At 41.1% G+C, this 18,074-nt stretch overlaps 2 protein-coding genes across 7 annotated transcripts in view; one reads left to right on the top strand and one right to left on the bottom strand.

Moving 5' to 3' along the window:
* Window positions 1-13,055, bottom strand: part of LOC117400460 (SWI/SNF complex subunit SMARCC1-like) — a 55,733-nt gene extending 42,678 nt beyond the window's left edge. For all 5 annotated transcript variants that reach the window (XM_034000474.3, XM_034000476.3, XM_034000475.3 and 2 more), the window contains exons 1-2: window positions 12,775-13,055; window positions 6,163-6,282 (exon numbers count right to left, since the gene is read on the bottom strand). In XM_034000474.3, coding sequence (XP_033856365.2) covers window positions 6,163-6,282; window positions 12,775-12,972 — 318 coding nt within the window. In that variant the 5' untranslated portion in view covers window positions 12,973-13,055. The remainder of the gene's footprint in view (window positions 1-6,162; window positions 6,283-12,774) is intronic.
* A 991-nt stretch (window positions 13,056-14,046) lies between these two features.
* The window catches only part of LOC117399331 (KAT8 regulatory NSL complex subunit 1-like), a 42,500-nt gene continuing 38,472 nt past the window's right edge, over window positions 14,047-18,074 (top strand). For both annotated transcript variants that reach the window (XM_033998425.3, XM_033998424.3), the window contains exon 1: window positions 14,047-16,402. In XM_033998425.3, the coding sequence (XP_033854316.3) occupies window positions 14,340-16,402 (2,063 nt within the window). In that variant the 5' untranslated portion in view covers window positions 14,047-14,339. The remainder of the gene's footprint in view (window positions 16,403-18,074) is intronic.

The raw sequence follows: 18,074 nt of genomic DNA, 5'->3' as shown, positions 1-18,074 counted from the left end.
TAAACAGTGCCAAACTTGCTGTAAATGTTGTGTAGCAATTTATATAAATTGTATATATTATATTTGTTGCGACTTTGTGACGTGGAACGTAATAAACAAGAACCAAAACGGTAATTTTTTTCCCCTTTTTTTTGTGTGTTTAATATTACATTTCAGTTTTTGTTTGGTTTTGTTCAGCTACAATAAGGCACAAGTAAACCTCATGTTATTACTTTATGAAAACATGTCTATGGCCACTGTTTACTGTGAAGAAACAGGAATTTAAATAAAAAAATAAATAAAATAATGCAGCAGAGGTTGCACCAGCCTTTAAAAATGTGCATTTGTAAAAAGCATACCATCTCAAAATCTGTTTTCAACCATAACATCTGCATGTTGCATCAACAGTTATATTTTCAAATGTAACTATTTCAGATTAACATGCAAAACAGTACACAGTATAAATAATGGTAATAGAAATAGACAAGCTTACTATGAAATGTTTTCTTTTGAAAATCCCCCATTCACGACATAGAAATCAGTGTTGTAGAACATGTACCAATGTCTCAGCGGGTAGCTGTCAACATCATAATCAGGGTTCAAAATCAACACCTGCCGGACGCGGGTAAATTTCACCTATACGCCACAGTGGGGGGTATGTTTTATACACTTAACACCGCTCGACTGGCGATCATCGATGTCATGTCGCCCTGCTCAAACTGCAGTCGCTGACATTTCAAATCAAGTGAACTTTGACCTTGTCGCTGACCTCGTTGCTACGGTTATTACAACGGCAAAATGGATGACTGGTTTGTTTGTCGAGAAGCTGCTCAGTGTTTATCCCTGCGTCGATAGAGCTGATTATAAAGATCAGATGAGAAAGGAGAACTAATGGGTATCAATTGCTGAGCAAATGCAATCAACTTGTGAGTATTTTAACCTCACAAAGTGTAACCGGTGAAGTTTTAATTTTAATACAGCAACTGCAGTGGAACCACTTTTTTCACATTGCATTGCATAAAAGTACTTAGTAATACCAACAATAAAAGGGGATCTGTGGTCTTTAACATCTGTTTTAGAAACAAACTGCTGTTATTTTTTTGCGTTATTAAAATGTCCTGCATACAAAACACAGAACTCTGTGTAAACGTGACCTCTGAAATGCGTTTCTTTCACCATTTTAAGTTTGTCTTTGTTTTGTCTCCAGTCACATATTTTTTTTCAGCATTGCGATTAACATGTACTTTGGTAATTCAACAACAAGCAATTTTAAAACTGTTGAGTAGCATTTTCGTTTTTTGTCTGACTGTCCTACTTTATCCAGTCTCAAAGTGACCTGCATTATTATGGTATTGCAGTTACAACGAAACTGAATACTTGAGAAGTTTACTCAGCTTTCTAACCAACAGCTGTTTGCTATGGTTCCCAAGGGCGGGTTCAGTCTGAATGTTGACAAGTCAATGGCTCGGGAGGGTGGGAATAAGGAAATTTATAAAGACTGACAGCTATTGTGTTAACAGCGAAGCAGTATAGCTGTGACATTTTCATATTCCAAAGATTGATAACTGTAACCACTATTTTCTTTTCTCCACGTACGCACACGTCTGAAAGCTTGCATTTAACATTCAAAATGACTAAGGGTATTGACAGTAACAACTTAAAACTTAAATTAGAACAGTGGTTTTTTGTTTCTACCTAGCAACATGACCTGAATGCCATAGATCCTGGAAGAAAAAAATAAAAATAAAAAAAAAATCAGGTTGATGACAGTTTGTGTGAGCCATAATAACCGTAGTTGTAGTAAGCCCATTGCGGTACCGGTACAGTAGTTTAATATTAGACACACCGGCGCATACGTCACACCAGTGTATTAGTCGCTTCCCCCTTTAAGGGCCCTGCAATCAAATCAATTTTCCAATTTTAATAAATAAACTACCCTCACACAAAGGTGTTTTCCAAATTAAAATTAAGAAATTACCCTTTCCTAATTTCCAGATGTATAAATACATAACAAAATGAACACGTAATTTAAAAATATTAGTTACAGTGGTGGATTAATATGGTTTGGTAAATTGTTGCCTAAAATCAACAAAACACGACTGCGATCACAATGATTTCTAAATTAACCGGCAGGGTTTATTTAGAAGCCTTTTTTTTCTTTGAGACCACTGTCATTATACAACTAGCTTTAAAAAAATGAACATTCAAATAATAATAATAATAATAATAATAATAATAATAATAACAATAAACAACTTATATAAATACAATTCATATATGTTTTATATATAAAAGCCATTCTTAAGCACACACCTGGTGTTCACATTTTTCAGGATATTCCTTGCTTCAGTGCCACACAAGTCCTGGCACTGTCTCAACTGCTTGTGCCATTTGCCACTTTTGTTGGGGTAGTAATATATGTCTAGCATCGATTCTTGCTGGCAATCTGTTTGCAGCTGACTGTGCTGCAATGTGAATTAAATGACAGGGACAACCCTGAACATGGACAGATTTGTTCTCCATTTTTACAAAAGGCAGCTACACCTTTATGCACACCCAGCATCACAGGTGCATTATCTGCTCCAAAAGCAACGCAATTTTTCCATGGTATTCCAAATGATTAATATTGTATTCACAGTCAAAGATATTTTCTCCAGTTGCTGAAATATCCTTGCAAGATGGCAAAGCAAGCAGCTGCATTACAACTTTGCCAAGTTCTTCACTGATGTATCATATTACAACTGGGTGCAACTCCATGTCATTGCTGCCGTCTGTTGCAAGGGCAAAACGATTACTTCTCAAAACCGAGGCCTGTTCAGTGGCTGAAACAGATGCTAAAGTTTCAATGATTGCTATCCTTTTGGTCCTCACACTTGGGAGGCAATTTCATCGTCAGGAAAAGCCACTTTCACAAGTGGACATACATGATCTGCAACAGCAATTGGTAAGTTGTGCTCTAAAAAAGTTTGTACAGAGTCTCTGCTTTAAGTACGTCATTTTCGCGATCTGTTTTTTTTTTTTTTTTTTTTTTTTTTTTTTTAAAAAGTCCAAGGATCTATTTTCTTGAGTTGCCCGTGTATTTCTTTTGTGCTTCAGGGTTTTCACATGGTCATCAATCTCATTTATTCCGCTGTGTTTCACGCACAAATCACACCTGCAATACTCACAGTAGGCATGATGCTGCGACGTCTCAAGAAATATATTTGTACTTTATTTGTAATTTTTTTTTTCTTTTTTAAAGACCGTTGCCATTTCTGTACATAGATTTACTGAAACATTGCAAAACAAACTATAAATGGCCATCATTAGGAAAATCACGGCATTTCAAAACAAAATCTGCTCCTCAACAGATCACACAATCATACTGCGAGATTCAGATGAGAACACACCCCAAAAGCCAAAAATAAAAGTTCATAATGAACTTCAAAATGTGCTGCCCGCACCTCTGCTTGCCTCCCTTCTATCTGAAGGACTCCTCAGTTTTACATGGAAAACAGCCAAACCATAGCAGTTGGCACCACTGGTTTAGGGGACAGCCACGGGATCAACCTATCTTCCTCACCGAAGCCCTGCCTGGACCAGGAGACCGTGAGCGTTTAGTTGTCTTTCTGGTTGAAGAGAAAGAAACGCATTGTGTACTAAAGAGTTTAGCCCTGCGACTCATAGAAACTACTGTAAGAAAAGAAAGGGAAAATAAAACCTGCCTCTGTGTTGAATTGCCATTTCTCTTGTTATTATTTCCCTCTCCATGATACACTGGTATGTGTCCTCACCTAGTCAAACACTGATCTGCCAGCTCAACAGCTTTCAGTTTAAAGTTGTAGGACTTCTTCGCCATTATGATCAAGTTGTACCCACAGAAATAAACTTCAATATACACCTCCCTCAAATACTGCAATATTTGAAAACCATAGTACTTCTAATTAATGCCCCCATTGAATAAGCACTGCAGCTGTTTTGAGCAATTTAAAATAAACAGTGCACTGTTAATTCAAAATAACAGTACTCCAATCACAAGGAATCTCTTAATTATATTTATATCTATCTATCTATCTATCTCTCTCAACAGGAGTTTATATCAGCGCTAAAAAATATTACCATGATGTAATTATAATCACCTGTTGAAAATAATGATCTATTAACTGACCATTGACTAAATGACTTGATTGGGTACCAATTGTTAAACTACTGATATAAGGTGTGGTCTCGGCTTTGAAGTCCTTAAAATGTTGCAAGTACAGGTCTTTTACAATGTCCTGATGAAGACAAACTGTCGAAACACGTTAACATTGTAGCTTGCTGACTTGTATTATGAAAATAAAAATGCTTTTATCATTTTGACATGCAGTAGAGTTTTGATGACGCATGTCTGCAAAGTATATTTTTGCAGATTATAGCAAATGCACTGTAATGACTAAAACAAGCATCAAGGAACTCCCTTTTGATCAGCTTCTAGCACATTCCTGTTTTATTTGTTATTTTTGCTGTGGCTTTTTAAATTTATTTATATATATATTTTTAAAAGTAATATGCATTGCGATTCACTTAAAACTAAAAGAACTGAAGAAACTACGGTAAAAGAAAAAAGTAAACTTTGGCAAAGAGATTGTGGTGCGATCTGAAAGATGTTTCAATAAACTGCTAGTGTTTCCTCCCTTGTTTTTCACTTTAAAATACTTGACATTTTGGCTGTCCGCCTTCAACCAGATTGCTGTTGTCATTTGGCTGAAATCCAAAATAGTTCCAAACCAAGCATCTTTCTCTGGAATTCTCCGTGACTGCTGCAGTAATTTAATTTCCCCACAGCGCGCTGGGTAGTTGGTCACTTCCGCTAAGCAGAAATGAGTAAGCTTACTATATATTGTTTTAAAAGCACACAATTAGTTTTGGTTTTAGAAGCTTAAAAAACACTATCGAAAAATTGTGATACTTTGATATTTCTCTTTTACCCCAATATTAGGTATTGTAGGATTTTGGTATCATGATATACTGTAAGTATTGATATAGCGTGGAACACTAGAGGGGGGTGCTTCTATGAGATGGGTGCCCCCTACTTTAGATACAAGCATTCAAGTCTAGATTCCTACCACTTTTTTACAAACTGCTTGTTATTTCTTAGATTATTTGAATGATCAATTGTATTATACATGTCCTACATGTACAGCACTGTCACAGCAGAAAATGGCTTGTAACCAGGAGGTCCCCGGTTCAAATCCCACCTCAGCCACTGACTCATTGTGTGACCCTGAGCAAGTCACTTAACCTCCTTGTGCTCCGTCTTTCGGGTGAGACTAGTTTTAAGTGACTCTGTAGCTGATGCATAGTTTACACACCCTAGTCTCTGTAAGTTGCCTTGGATAAAGGTGTCTGCTAAATAAACAAATAATAATAGCAGTGTGTATTGCAGTATAGCATCCAAGTTGAAAACAAGTGCAAATATAAGTAGTTTGGTGGTATCATTTCACCCTTAACGGTCCATTTATTCAGCACCTGTCAGGTGCGTCAGGTCCAATTTATTTTCAAACGCGCTGTTTATTTTACATGTGCTGTTTAAAAGTATTTTATTCACAGTAAAACAGGTTTAAAAGGCACTGCATATCAACAGGACACTCTGCATCTCCAGCACTGCCCCACTCCTTGTTCGCTGTATTTATAATATATATCTTCGGATGCGGAAACAGCTATCTTGTTTGTTTATGTCCCTGTTATGTCTGTGGTGAAGGGACCATGCGTATTGCTCAGATGTGCCTCCGTTTTTGTTTTTATGGGGGTTTTTTTCGGTCTCAGCTATTGAAAGCTTTTCTTGGCTTTTTCCCCAAGAAAAAACGACTAGGGACCTGTGCTTGACGTCTTTTTAATGAAGTCGAACAGGGTCCGACATCGGACTAGAAAGGAAAAATTGTAATGTCAGACCCGGTCTGACATAGTACTGCAAAGGGTTAAGGGAAAAAATTCTAAATCAAAAGGCCACTGGAAAACGTTAGCACAGGTGGCCATCTGCTAAAACTCAAGAGGCACCCAGAAAACACTGAATAGCAGGAGCGGTTGCTGTTCAGATCAGGATTCAAGACTGGCAGTGCCACAGCTTTGTTGGAAATGTCACCTAACACCCATCTACAACTGTGGAGATTACCAATGTATTTATTTTTAGAAATAAAGGGTGCAGCAGAGTACTTCACTCACCGGCAGTTTGGTGAGTGCTGGGTTGTTGACACGTTTCCCAAAGGCATCTTCCTGGAACTGAAGCAGCTGCACCACCAGACCTGCAAGCGTTTTATTGGTGGGGGAGTCAGCCTGGACATACTGTGGAAAGAAGCACACACATCAATTGACAATTCCATCATCACAATTACATGTTGAATCTCAATAACTAAGAACTGTAAAAGTGTCTATTAACCTCCAACAATCCCAAAACTCTTTGTACTTGTTATTTTAAACAATTGACAGCCCTGTTTTACATCACTTGTCACAAGGTGAAAATGTATCCACATATCTGGGTATAGACAAACAGATTCAAATCAGATATCACAGCATTTTTAAACCACTCTGCATTAAAGATTGAGGTTTGTTCTTTCTCCAATAAAAAGACAGAATTGACCTGTAAATGGGTTTCTTCCAGTTCGGAGTGGACTCCACACAACAATGGAACCTTTCCGCTACCAGGCTAGGAAAAACATGGACAAACAGCCCTCTTCTCCCAGAAGTGGGTCTTTTCTATCTGTGTGTCATGACACCAATCCCACCCAATAGTATAAAGGGAAATGATGCAGAAGGCTCAGATGTCCTGTATTTTATCTATACACCAAAAAAACGTGGGTGAAGATGGGGAGTCCACTCCGAACTGGAAGAGACCCATTTACAGGTAAATTCTTATCTTAAAAACGTATCCCCTACAGTGGATAAAACCATATGCGCAAACTGGTGAGAGGTGGAAACATCCAAGTTACTGTTTCATCAAAGTTTGAGGGGAAGACCAGGTTGCTGCCAAACAAATATTAGCAATAGGAACATTCCTAATATTTGCCCAGGAAGTAGCCACACCCCTGAGAGAATGAGCCTTGACGTGCTTCACTAGCGGTCTTTCTTCAAGTTCGTAACAAAGCTTTACAGTCTTTAAGCTATGCTGCTATCGTCTGTTTTGTCACAGGTCTGCCTTTAAAGGAGAGGGGCAAATGAGAACAGTTAACCACTATTCCAAAGGGAGTTGGTCCTACATATGTAGATCAATAGCACCTGTCTGACATCCAACAGATGCTATTCCTTATCCTCCACTGACTGATGAGGTGGAGGATGAAATTCTGGTATGATTATTCAGGACTGGAAATAAGACTCCTATTACATAGCAGTTTCACCCATTCCAGGTTAACACCAGCTTGATTAGCCAGAGGGTGTAGGTACCAAGCTCAGTTTTGTTTTATTACTCATAGTAAAACCAGGAATGGATCAAACTGCTATGCAATGGGCGTCTTATTTCCATCCCTGATTATTGCTTGTGACAGGTGAAACTGAGACTACTTTCGGAAGAAAAGGAGGATTAGGCCAGCAGATGATCCTGTTATTAAAACTGCATGTATGGCTCATCAATGACTAAAGCCTGCAGTTCACTGACACGACGAGCTGATATAAACCCAGTCAGGAAAGCAGTTTTCAAAGTGACGTGTTTCATATCAGCTGATGCTATAGGCTCAAATGGAGGATGCATGAGATGCCTTAATATTATTATTATTATTTGTTTATTTAGCAGACGCCTTTATCCAAGGCGACTTACAGAGTCACTTACAACTACGTCTCACCCGAAAGACGGAGCACAAGGAGGTTAAGTGACTTGCTCTGTGTCACACAATGAGTCAGTGGCTGAGGTGGGATTTGAACCAGGGACTGGGGACCTCCTGGTTACGAGCCCTTTTCTTTAACCACTGGACCACACAGCCTCCAATACAAGAGACAAGCTCCACTGGGTTACAACGTGACGTGTGTGTGGGGGGGGGGGTCTCTCAGGTGTAGAAGCCCCTTGAAGAACCCTACTCACTACTGGATAGGATCCCACCAACACGTCAGCCCATCCTGGCAGGAAGCTAGAGATTGCAGATGAATAGACCTTAATAGATGTGACAGCAAGACCTCTATCCATCAGGTTTTTCAAGAATTCCAGAAATCCTGGCAGCGATATAGGAACATGATCAACGGCCTTAGATCTGCACCGTCACAAATTCTGACCATTTTGTAGACTAGCATGCATGGGTAGAATTCTTCTTTGCTGCCAACAGAACCTCAGTCACTGTTTCGGCCATGCCTGACTGCGAATTTATGCCTTTCAGCAGCCATGCTACTAACCGGAAGTACCAGGGCTTTCCATGGAGTACTCTCTGAGAACAGAATATCCTCTGGTTGCTGGCATCTGAAAGGACAGCTGAGATCTAGCGTGTCGTTGGAAACCCACCAGTTTGCATCTTGCTTTGCTCTGGTGGATATTTTTACCTGGTGCGAGGGTGTCTGTAGAGGAGACCACTGACGAAAAAGACAGTGCTGGAGACCCCTCGTATGCAGGTGGGTGTTCTGTACCAAGAGAATGGCTGAAGTAATGAGTCCCAGCAGCTACTGGAATGCACTCGCCGGAGCAGAGGTGAACTTTAGAAATCTCGCTGCAAGCCTCCTTATCGCAGCCCTTTTGTCCGGTGACACAGTGGCAGTAGTTGGAGTATCTAGAGTCGCCCCCAAAAAGGAGAGTTCTACTAGCTGTCCCTGTATCTCAGCAGGCAGAGAAGCAGACTATAGAGTATCAGTCCTGCAGGCGTGGGGTCAGACAGTAGTCTGGACATGTCCATCCACAGGCCATGTTGGTAACTTGCCATGTGAGCCTGGTAATTTGTGATATGCATGCCCACAGAGGCTGCAGAAAACGTTTCTCAGATAATTCTGGGTCTTACTGGAAGCCCTGTCTGAATGCTTGTTTTTCAGGGTGGCAGACAAAAGTGCTTGATCAACTGTAGGATTTTTAAAAATGTTATCCTTATGGCCTGTGGGTATTTCATAGAGTCTACGAGCCCTTTGTAAAGAAGGCGCTATCCCTGAAGGGGCTTGCCAAACTGACTCCACAGATTGCCACATGTCAGGGTTAAAAGGAAATCCCTAAAAGCAGAGGTGTCTAGAATACTCAAATCCAGTAGACGTTGCTGCAGCTTGCTGGACATTCAGAGCCACTGCAATGCATTTCATTTAGCCCTCTGAATCTTTATAATTTAGAGACATCATCTTCATCAGAAGGGAAGTCTAACTCAAATTCACCCTCCTCTGTTTCTGTAGAGGGGCCTGGCTATGCTTACATTTCAGCAGAAGCCATGGGCGATAACATATGAGATGGTTGTTCATTGAGCTGCACAATCTCAGACACCACAGCTTTAATGGCTGGGGATAGGAGTGTCAATGCTTCTGCCGTATTGAAACCAGGCTGCAAAGACATCACTTGAGGAGGAAGGGGAGTGTTAAGTCACTCTTTGCCTTATGTCTCCCCGATTGGCTAGAATGTCTTGTAGGGTAGTGTTTCACCCCTGACTTCGACCTTACGGAAGTTGTGGGGGAAGATGTCAAACACTGCGCATTTAGTGGAAAATCCAGACTGAGATACAGGAGCTCCACCATTGTAGCACAGCCACTACCACAATAACTAATAATAAACCCCTTCCAAAGAAGAGAGATTCTCCTCCAATAGATAATATGAGGGCTTGCACAGCAAACAAATGCCCATTATCTCTTCTGCACCCCAAATGCTTAGACGGACCAGCATAGAATGCAAGTGGGTATACTTTCAGCAGGAATTTCGATTTATACTAATCGTGTGGGATTGGTGTCATGACGCACTCATATAAAAGACCTTCTGGGAGAAAAGGGCGGTTTTTTAATAAAAAAAGGAGAAAGCCTTGCACAAGCTGCCAAAAATTTTGCAGAACTAATTTTTTTCAGCACAGTAGTTTAGAACCCTTTATGATACTTAAGTGGGTTTCTTTCAAGTTTAAAAAAAAAAACAAATTACTAATGTTTCAATTTCCACTCCCCCCTTATTTTTATTTCCTTATTTTTACTACAACGAAACCAAAAAACTGTAGAAAATATTCTACATTGTAGAACAGTATTTATCATCATTTGTCCATCTTATGATAGATATGTTTTTGTTTTTTTCATTTCATACATAAATGCAACACAGCAACTGGCCATTTTGTATGTTACACATGAGCGGGAATGAGATTTCTGAGTTTAGTTTATGTTAAACTCAGTCGAATGTATGCTATTTTAATTGAACAAAAACAATCCCATGGATTAGCGATAAAAGCCAATGCCTGACTTCAGCGCAGAGAGCTGTGTCCTCACAGGCTTGAATCTAGATGGCTGGTTAACAGAAAAAAAAAGAATTTTCTGAAAAAAAAAAAATTGTTAAGTTCAACTGTGTTTCTTTCTGTGGCCAATTAGCTTTATATATGAATCCTAAGCAAAATTAGGGGTGCACCCATAATCGGTAGCCTATCGGCATGGCACCGATATAAGGGAAAAAAACACAATCATCTATCAGCGCGCTTAGTAAAAATGCCACAAAACCACGGACACTCAAATCAATTTAACTGGCAGCAAAACGTGTGAGAGGCAGCTAAAAAAATGATCGCTCCGAGTGGCTCACTTAACGTGCCCTAGACAGTTGCCGTCTTGGCGCGTGCGTGCCTATTTACTTCAGCCCGCGATAATGTATTTATTTTTTTATTGCAGAAACATCTGCCAGTTGTAAGCATAAACATATGTGTATGTTTGTGAGACGATATGTCTCATCAGTCATTAACAGGGGCATTTTTCAAAAATGCTGGTTCAAATACAGCTGTAAGTGCAAAAATAAATAAATAAAAACAAACTACAAAGCCTTCAACAAGTAAGAAAATAAAGAGATCGTACAACCCTAAGTGAGAAAAAAAAGTTTGTAATGGGTACGACGCGAAAATGTCGATGGCACTCACAAAATATTTGGCCGGTTTTGCATAAAAGCTGCACGTAAAAATGTATTTACTAAAGGCTCGATTAATATGCACATTTCTTCCCTGACAGCACACGCCGAGTGCAGGGACCATATTTTAGCTATACTTACACTGAAGCAGCAAGCTACCATGAAAATGCACTGTGATAAAGCAAGTCAATCCTCAGGCAGCAAACTGGGCTGAAAGTTTACTGTTTTGTTTTATGTTTAATTAAAAATATGAATGTGAAAGTATTTTTTCTACGTGTAATTTTGAATATGTATGTGTAGAGTGGACATAACAGGTTAATTTTGTGTGGTGACCGGTAAAATATTTAGTAACAGGTCACTGTGACAGGCTGCGTTTTTTCCTAGCGGAAACGCTGCCTCAGGTTCAAAACACACTATCTAGTGAGTCTGAATGATGCTTTAATTGTTGTGGGAGATCCGTGGCTATTGCTTTCACTGCTTTAATGAAGCTGGGAATGAAAATGCGATCTTGCACATACAGCCCATTTACATAATATGCCTGTGAACATTTGTGGGTGTTTTACAACAAAACAATTAAAGAATCCCAAAAATAAGTGGGCATATTAACTAGAAGCAAAATAGGATAACACCACTTTGCAGCATTTTATTAAACACGTTTGCACATGTCCTAACACTCAAATAATGATACTTTTGGAAAAAAAAGGGTACTATCCAAGAACACTCTCAACATAAATGCAGTTTATAATCCATACTATGTCTAGACTATTTATATGTCGATGTCTGGTCCACTTTATCCTATTCTAGGGCAAGGAGAATTCTGAGTAAAACTGACTAGTAAAATGTCTAATCAAAGCCACTCCTGGCCACAACTAGATCATGCCTGCTTGACAGTACACAGTCCCACAGAAATCGGCCACTCCTGTTCTGCTCACCCAATACTCGGTTCATCGACTAGAATTAACAAAAACGTAAAGCTTTAACATGCCAAGTGAGTAAATTGTGCCCGATAACAGATCGCTATTTGCATTATTTTTGTTTTTGCTAAGGATAGTGCAGTCCAGGTACACACACCGTGTACTTTATGTGGGCTTTGTTTCAACCGATTGTGAAAGACAGCAACACCGCACATCATTCTAAACGATCTACAATACAAGACCGCACTGGGCAATACTGCACGGATGTTATCTATTGTGTATTTTTTTCAATATAGTACTTCATTGAAACGATTTAAAAAAAACACACAGGGAGTTAAATTGATTAACAGTACTCTAAATTTACAGAGACGACACCTCTGACAATACGTAAACATTAAAACAAAGACTGGCACGTGGAATGGCCTGTTGTAGTGCAGTTCTATATTCCAGTAAAAATATTTGTATATTGATAAAAAGGGCGGTTTTATTAAATACGGGTTAACATGTTTTTGTATTTTAAGGTTTTCTTCCTTCTCAGGCCTTGTGGTGCGAGTTACCTCTTGTCTTAACTAATTTTATGGTCTTACCGGTACACATCTAACAACACATCGATAAACACCGGTACAGAATCAGTATTTCTTACTGTTTACATATAATTCGAGTTTAATCCCCCCCCCCCAAAAAAAGTAATTAAAACAACAATACATCAGATCTCTAACCGTTGTATGCGCCAGTGTGTACATAGTAGTGGACCTTTTCCTGGATTCCAAAATTCATAAATTAGTCCGCATAAACTGATACAGTATACGAGTTCTGTTTAATCAACCTGGGCTTATTTGTTCTGTGTTTTGTGGGTTACCCCCGCCGTGGGAATCAATGAAGGAGGACTCCCCTTACCTTTTTATAATGCTTCCCAGTCCAAACCCGCACCGACTCAAGTTGGGAAATCGTCTCCGCGCTTTCCCAGTACTTCACCGACGGCCCCCCATCTTTTTTCCTGCCCACCCCGAGTACTGAGGCGCCGCTACCCCCTTGGCCGGTAACCGCTGGGCCTCCTAAACCCGTTCCTCCCGCTGCTGTAGCCACCATTGCCATTGTTTCTAATCGCCTTCCTTCCCTGTTCTGCCTCACTCACTATTCTAGGCCCAAAGTTGCACTGCGCAGGCGCCGCCACACAAATAATGTTGGTGTCGCGCGGTTCGCGGGATCACAAAGGGCTCTGGGAATTGTAGTTTATAGACAATGTCAGGGTTCTAAATGTCATCTAGTCAGCACGGTAGTGAGTGACACAAGCAAAGTTATAATAAAATGTATAATTACCTCAGCATCACACTCAACAACATAAAAATATGGACGTTTGTTGGGGATTGATAGGCAACCAAAAGGAGGGGAATGGTTTTCTTCTTTTAATATGATTGGCGCGCATGTGTATTTGGTGTATTTACGTATTGTTCCCTTATTTGTGACTGTTGTCCATTGAAATGTAGTAATACTCAATTAAGATGTATCATCTTGTTTTCTAGCTTCGTGGATGGATAACAGAGATTCTGTATTTATTTGGCAGACACTTTTATCCATTGCATAGCAGTTTGATCCTCCTGGTTTTGCTATGAGTAATAAGACACTGTTACCTGCTTTACATTGTGGCTAATAAAGTGCACGTTAAAACCTGGAATGGGGGAAACTACATGCATTAAGAGTCTTATATCCATTCCTGTCATTAGACTTTCTTTCTTTCTTTTTTTCTTATATATATATATATATATATATATATATATATATATATATACATTGTAATTTATGTGCAAGTTATATTATGGTATACCCCAATATAAGCAAATATAAAAAAGCAGACAGATATATCAGGTGTGCCTTGGATAAGGAAAAGACTGGATTCACCTTTACAAACGAATACTGCAGTACTGTGAACGCAGTAGTATATATTAACACTGCTACTGGTTTATAATTGCAGTATTGCAGTATTTTTTATGTGGGTTGCAATGAACAAAACCAGAATAATTAAGAAATTGCAAATAACTGCAAGAATATGTCGATGATTTAGAAATAGTGATCTCTGCAAATAATATATGGTAAAATACCCTTTCTTTTTAATAATAACACCTACTTAAAAACATACACAGCATAAAGAAAAATGTGACCACCGTTGATCTCTGGGAGTTCTAGCCAGGAAAGAGTGGTTGCCGCAGCGGCGCCTGCGCAGTACGTGTGGTTGTGTTTGCCGATTGGGAGGAGACAGAAAGAGCGCTGAGGAGGGAGAGAGCGAGAGAAAGAGAGCGAGCGGACTAAGAGCAAAGAGAATTGTTAGAGAAACCGGACTTGAGGAGAGTCAGCAGCGGCTGGTGATATACGATCTGCCTCCCCAGTACACTGCGATATATGCGCCAGAACTCTCTCCACATGTTACCGTCTTCACCTGGTCATGCCACCAAGCAGATTGGACGATGTATTTTTATTTCACCTGGCCTAAAATGAATGCCAGTGCAGCGGGCGGAGGTGGATCCGGGGTCCTGCCAAGCAGCAGCAGTTGCAACAAACGGGGGAGCAGCGCTCCAGTGGTGAATGGGAGCAGAGCTTCTGCAGCTCTTGCGGCCGCCACTGCTATTACTCCAGGCCCGGGCTCTGCAGATTCTGCTGACAGCGTTAGGCCTCAAGTCTGCGAGTTTGCTAATTATATTACTATCAGCAACAACAAAAGCTATAACATTACTGCTCTAAGCAGCAAGGAGTCCAATATTGGGGCTGGTGGGACCGGCAGTGCTGATGATGTGCCTGTAGAAGACTGCGGGGTGAATTGCTACTCGGCTGTAAATGGAAGTGGGGAAGAAATGAAGAAGGCAGACAGTTATATTAATGATGATACACATAATAACTACGGCGATCGTAAACCTGGGGACGGACGATGTGTTTTTGTGACAACGCCAGCTGTCAGGACTACAGGGACTTCTCTGGCCGCTAGTACAACCTGCAGAAGCAGTAACGGGGACCCGGACTCCTCCCTTGTTCAACCCAGCTCTGCTGGAGAGGGAACTGGGCAGAGCGAAGCAGCGACAACCACTGGGGATCGTACACTAAATAAGGCTTGTTTCTTAGCCAGGCACAATCACCAGGGCAGCAGGTTGGAGGTGAAACGGCCGTGTTTTCCAAGCAGCAACAGCAGCAGGGCAACACACTGCAGCAAAGCCCACATAAGGTCCGAGGGATCGGATTTTAAAGAGCCGACAGCCCCAGCCGCGGTACACAGCAGTGTCTTCTCCTCCTTTCCCGGTCTCGTCAACGGCAGTAAAGATCCTCACACAGCGTTTGGCAAGATCGACAGGATCGTTGGTGTTTCTTATTGCGGGAAAGAAGATCGCTCAGATAGGATTGCTATGCCTCTGTCTCATAATGCTGACGAAAACAGCAGTGTAAGTAGTCGTTCTAGGCGGGAGCCAAAATCTGCCAAAGGGCGGGTAAGGTTGTACAAGGTGCGCTCTTTTGTTGCCTCTTCTGCAGCAGCTAATAATACCAGTAACAATAACAGCACTAGTAGCGGTAGTATTAATGGTTTTAGTGGTGCACTGACACAAAAACGCCTCAGCAGCGATGCTGGTGATAGTATTACACTAGAAGAAGGTAGCACAACGTCATCTACCATTGGTAACACTAGCACTACTGCTGGCACCCAGGTCTCTGCAGCTAAGGAGTGCAGAAGGCTTGACTCTCAAGTAAATCAGCCAGGGGACCTGCTGATGTCACACCCAGGCCCTAAAGCCAGATGGGCTGATGGCAGAACTTGCTTTGTGAAAACAAAAGAGGGATACGTGACAAATAGAAATTACAATAATACCCTTCTCCAAAAGGGCCCCCTGGGGTCAAAGGGAAACACTACCATCAATAACGGTGTCAGCGTGGAGCTGACGAAGAGCACTAATGGCTTCAGGAAGGCACTAGATTTGACCCTGTGTGGTGCTGGGGCTGACTGTGTGGATGGTGTTGAGGGGGCTTGTATTTCAGTGGTGCCCAGCCAGGGGGAGCTAGAGGCTGGGGCCAGGGAGGCAGTGAGGAGGCAGGTGGAGATGGAGGCGCGAGCCCTGAGGATCTGCAAGAGGCTGCAGGTAGTCCAGGCCAAGCAGGTAGAGAGGCATGCAGTGCAGCAGCTGAAGGGGCTGGTGGAGAGTGTGCTGAGAGGAGACCGCACACTGCCAGGAGGGGTAGCTAGTGTGCAGGCCCAGGACACGCTATACAGAACCAGTCCTCTACTGTGCAACGCCTTGCAAGCTGGACCCAGTCACTTTGGGAAGCATCCCTTCCTGCCCCGCACCCCCTCCCCACTCTCCCTGCCACTCCTCCCTGCCCAGCTGGGCTCTGGGGAGATGTCTCGGCTGGGGGGCAGCTTGGCGGCTGCCCTCAGGAGCACAGAGACGGCCCTTGATTCGGACGCCACAGCCAGTAGCTCCGGAGGGGAGAGTGACGTGGAGGAGAAAGAGCTAGGCGCTGCTCGGCCTGCACACAGACACCGACCGCTGTGAGTAACCAACTAGCTGGGGTCAAAACACTCTGCTGGTGTGGGTGGGTGGAAGGAAATGTGTAATTGCATAACATTTACGCTGGTTAGAACATGTAGTATAGATGAGATGAAAAACACCCCCTTTTTCTTACTTGCAGTCAATGGATCCACTTTAAACAAGTTCTCCATTTATAATGTATATTTCAAATAAAATAACTATATAAATTAAATATCCCAACTCCAAATTGGATGATTTACTCTGCACAATTCTTTGAAAATGAGGCACCAGATATTTTAGGACCAAGAAAAGGCCATTAGCCCCACACACCTCAGCCAGCTGCCCTCCTTGTTCCAACTTCCACTCATGCCACCTTTTAAATAACCCCTCTCTTGTGTGCTAATCAGTAAATCTTGAGTTGGTAGCCTTCAAGTTTCTAGCAGTAATGTTTTACACACCATAGCCAGTATGAACAGTTTGCCTGCACCAACATTATATCCCAAGTGACCTGAAGTGTTTATAATGCTCAATTGCCCTAAACCTCATTAAGCTTAATGCTGATGTCCAGGAAGCAGAGCACTCCACTTACTTGCTGTTTCCATCATACCCCCATACCAGGTGTGGCTACTGGCAATGACAGAAGATGTGTTGAGCCAGTTAGTGTAATTAGCCTCTCCTGTGTAAAGAAAACAATGTAGCACACAGCTTCCTGACTGGATGCATATAACCTTCCTTATAGTTTTTATTAACATTAGCTACCTCATTGTCACCTTTATGTAATGACGCCTTGTTTTTACTTTATCAAATTGTAATGCACATTGTTATATGCATTCATTACCACAAAGTTTCCACAGAATCTCTGCACATTTGTAACAAGTTACTGAATCAACCATGTAGATTATACCACAGTAGTCATTTGAATGTGCTGTTTATCCTTCACAGAAATGTTCTGGTTACTGTGACTGTATTTAATGTTTTTTTTTTTTTTTTTTTAAATACTCAATACCAATAAGCAGTGTGTTCTATTCAGGGGTGCCGTTGCTGCCTAACTGTTGGTTAGAATGAACCAAAACTACATGCTGAACAATCATTAGAAGAAAACAATAAAAAATGGCTTTGCACTAAAAATATGTAAAGTAACAGCTACAGTGTTCACTTTTGTTTTTTAGCCTTAACTTTTAAGTTCTCGATTGCTAGCTCCATGTGTCCTTGTGTATATTAATTTTCCATAATGACCCAACATGGTGTGTACTTAAGTTAAACAGTTATTTGGATTTCAACAGACACAGCAAATTTGAATGCTGAGGTGCTAGTTATTGCACAATCTTGCAGGACTTGTAACTAGGATTTGATTAATTATAGAAATTAATCAAATTTACTCCCTATATTACTAATATGCAAAACTTATTTCTCTGCTTCTCTTTACCGAACAGTTTTAGATTTGTGTCTTGGTTTGTGTCCCAGACTGACTGACTAAAATCTGTTATTCAAATACCATGCTAAGAGCTGGCATTTTTGTAGACTCACCACTGACTAGCCAGGCTGTGTGGAAAAGCAAAAGCCAAACAGAATGCATGGTTTTATGCTGCAGTCAAAATCTAGCTTGGGAAAGTTAACCTGAGTCACTTTTTAAAGCTCAGCAGCAGAGACCAGGACTTCGTCTAGTCGTCTCTTAAAGAATGACGCAAGGAG

This window comes from Acipenser ruthenus, chromosome 4 (genome assembly GCF_902713425.1).
Source record: "Acipenser ruthenus chromosome 4, fAciRut3.2 maternal haplotype, whole genome shotgun sequence".
Lineage (NCBI taxonomy): Eukaryota > Metazoa > Chordata > Actinopteri > Acipenseriformes > Acipenseridae > Acipenser > Acipenser ruthenus.
The sequence above is the reverse complement of the archived record's forward strand: the minus strand, read 5'-3'. Positions and strand labels throughout refer to the sequence as shown.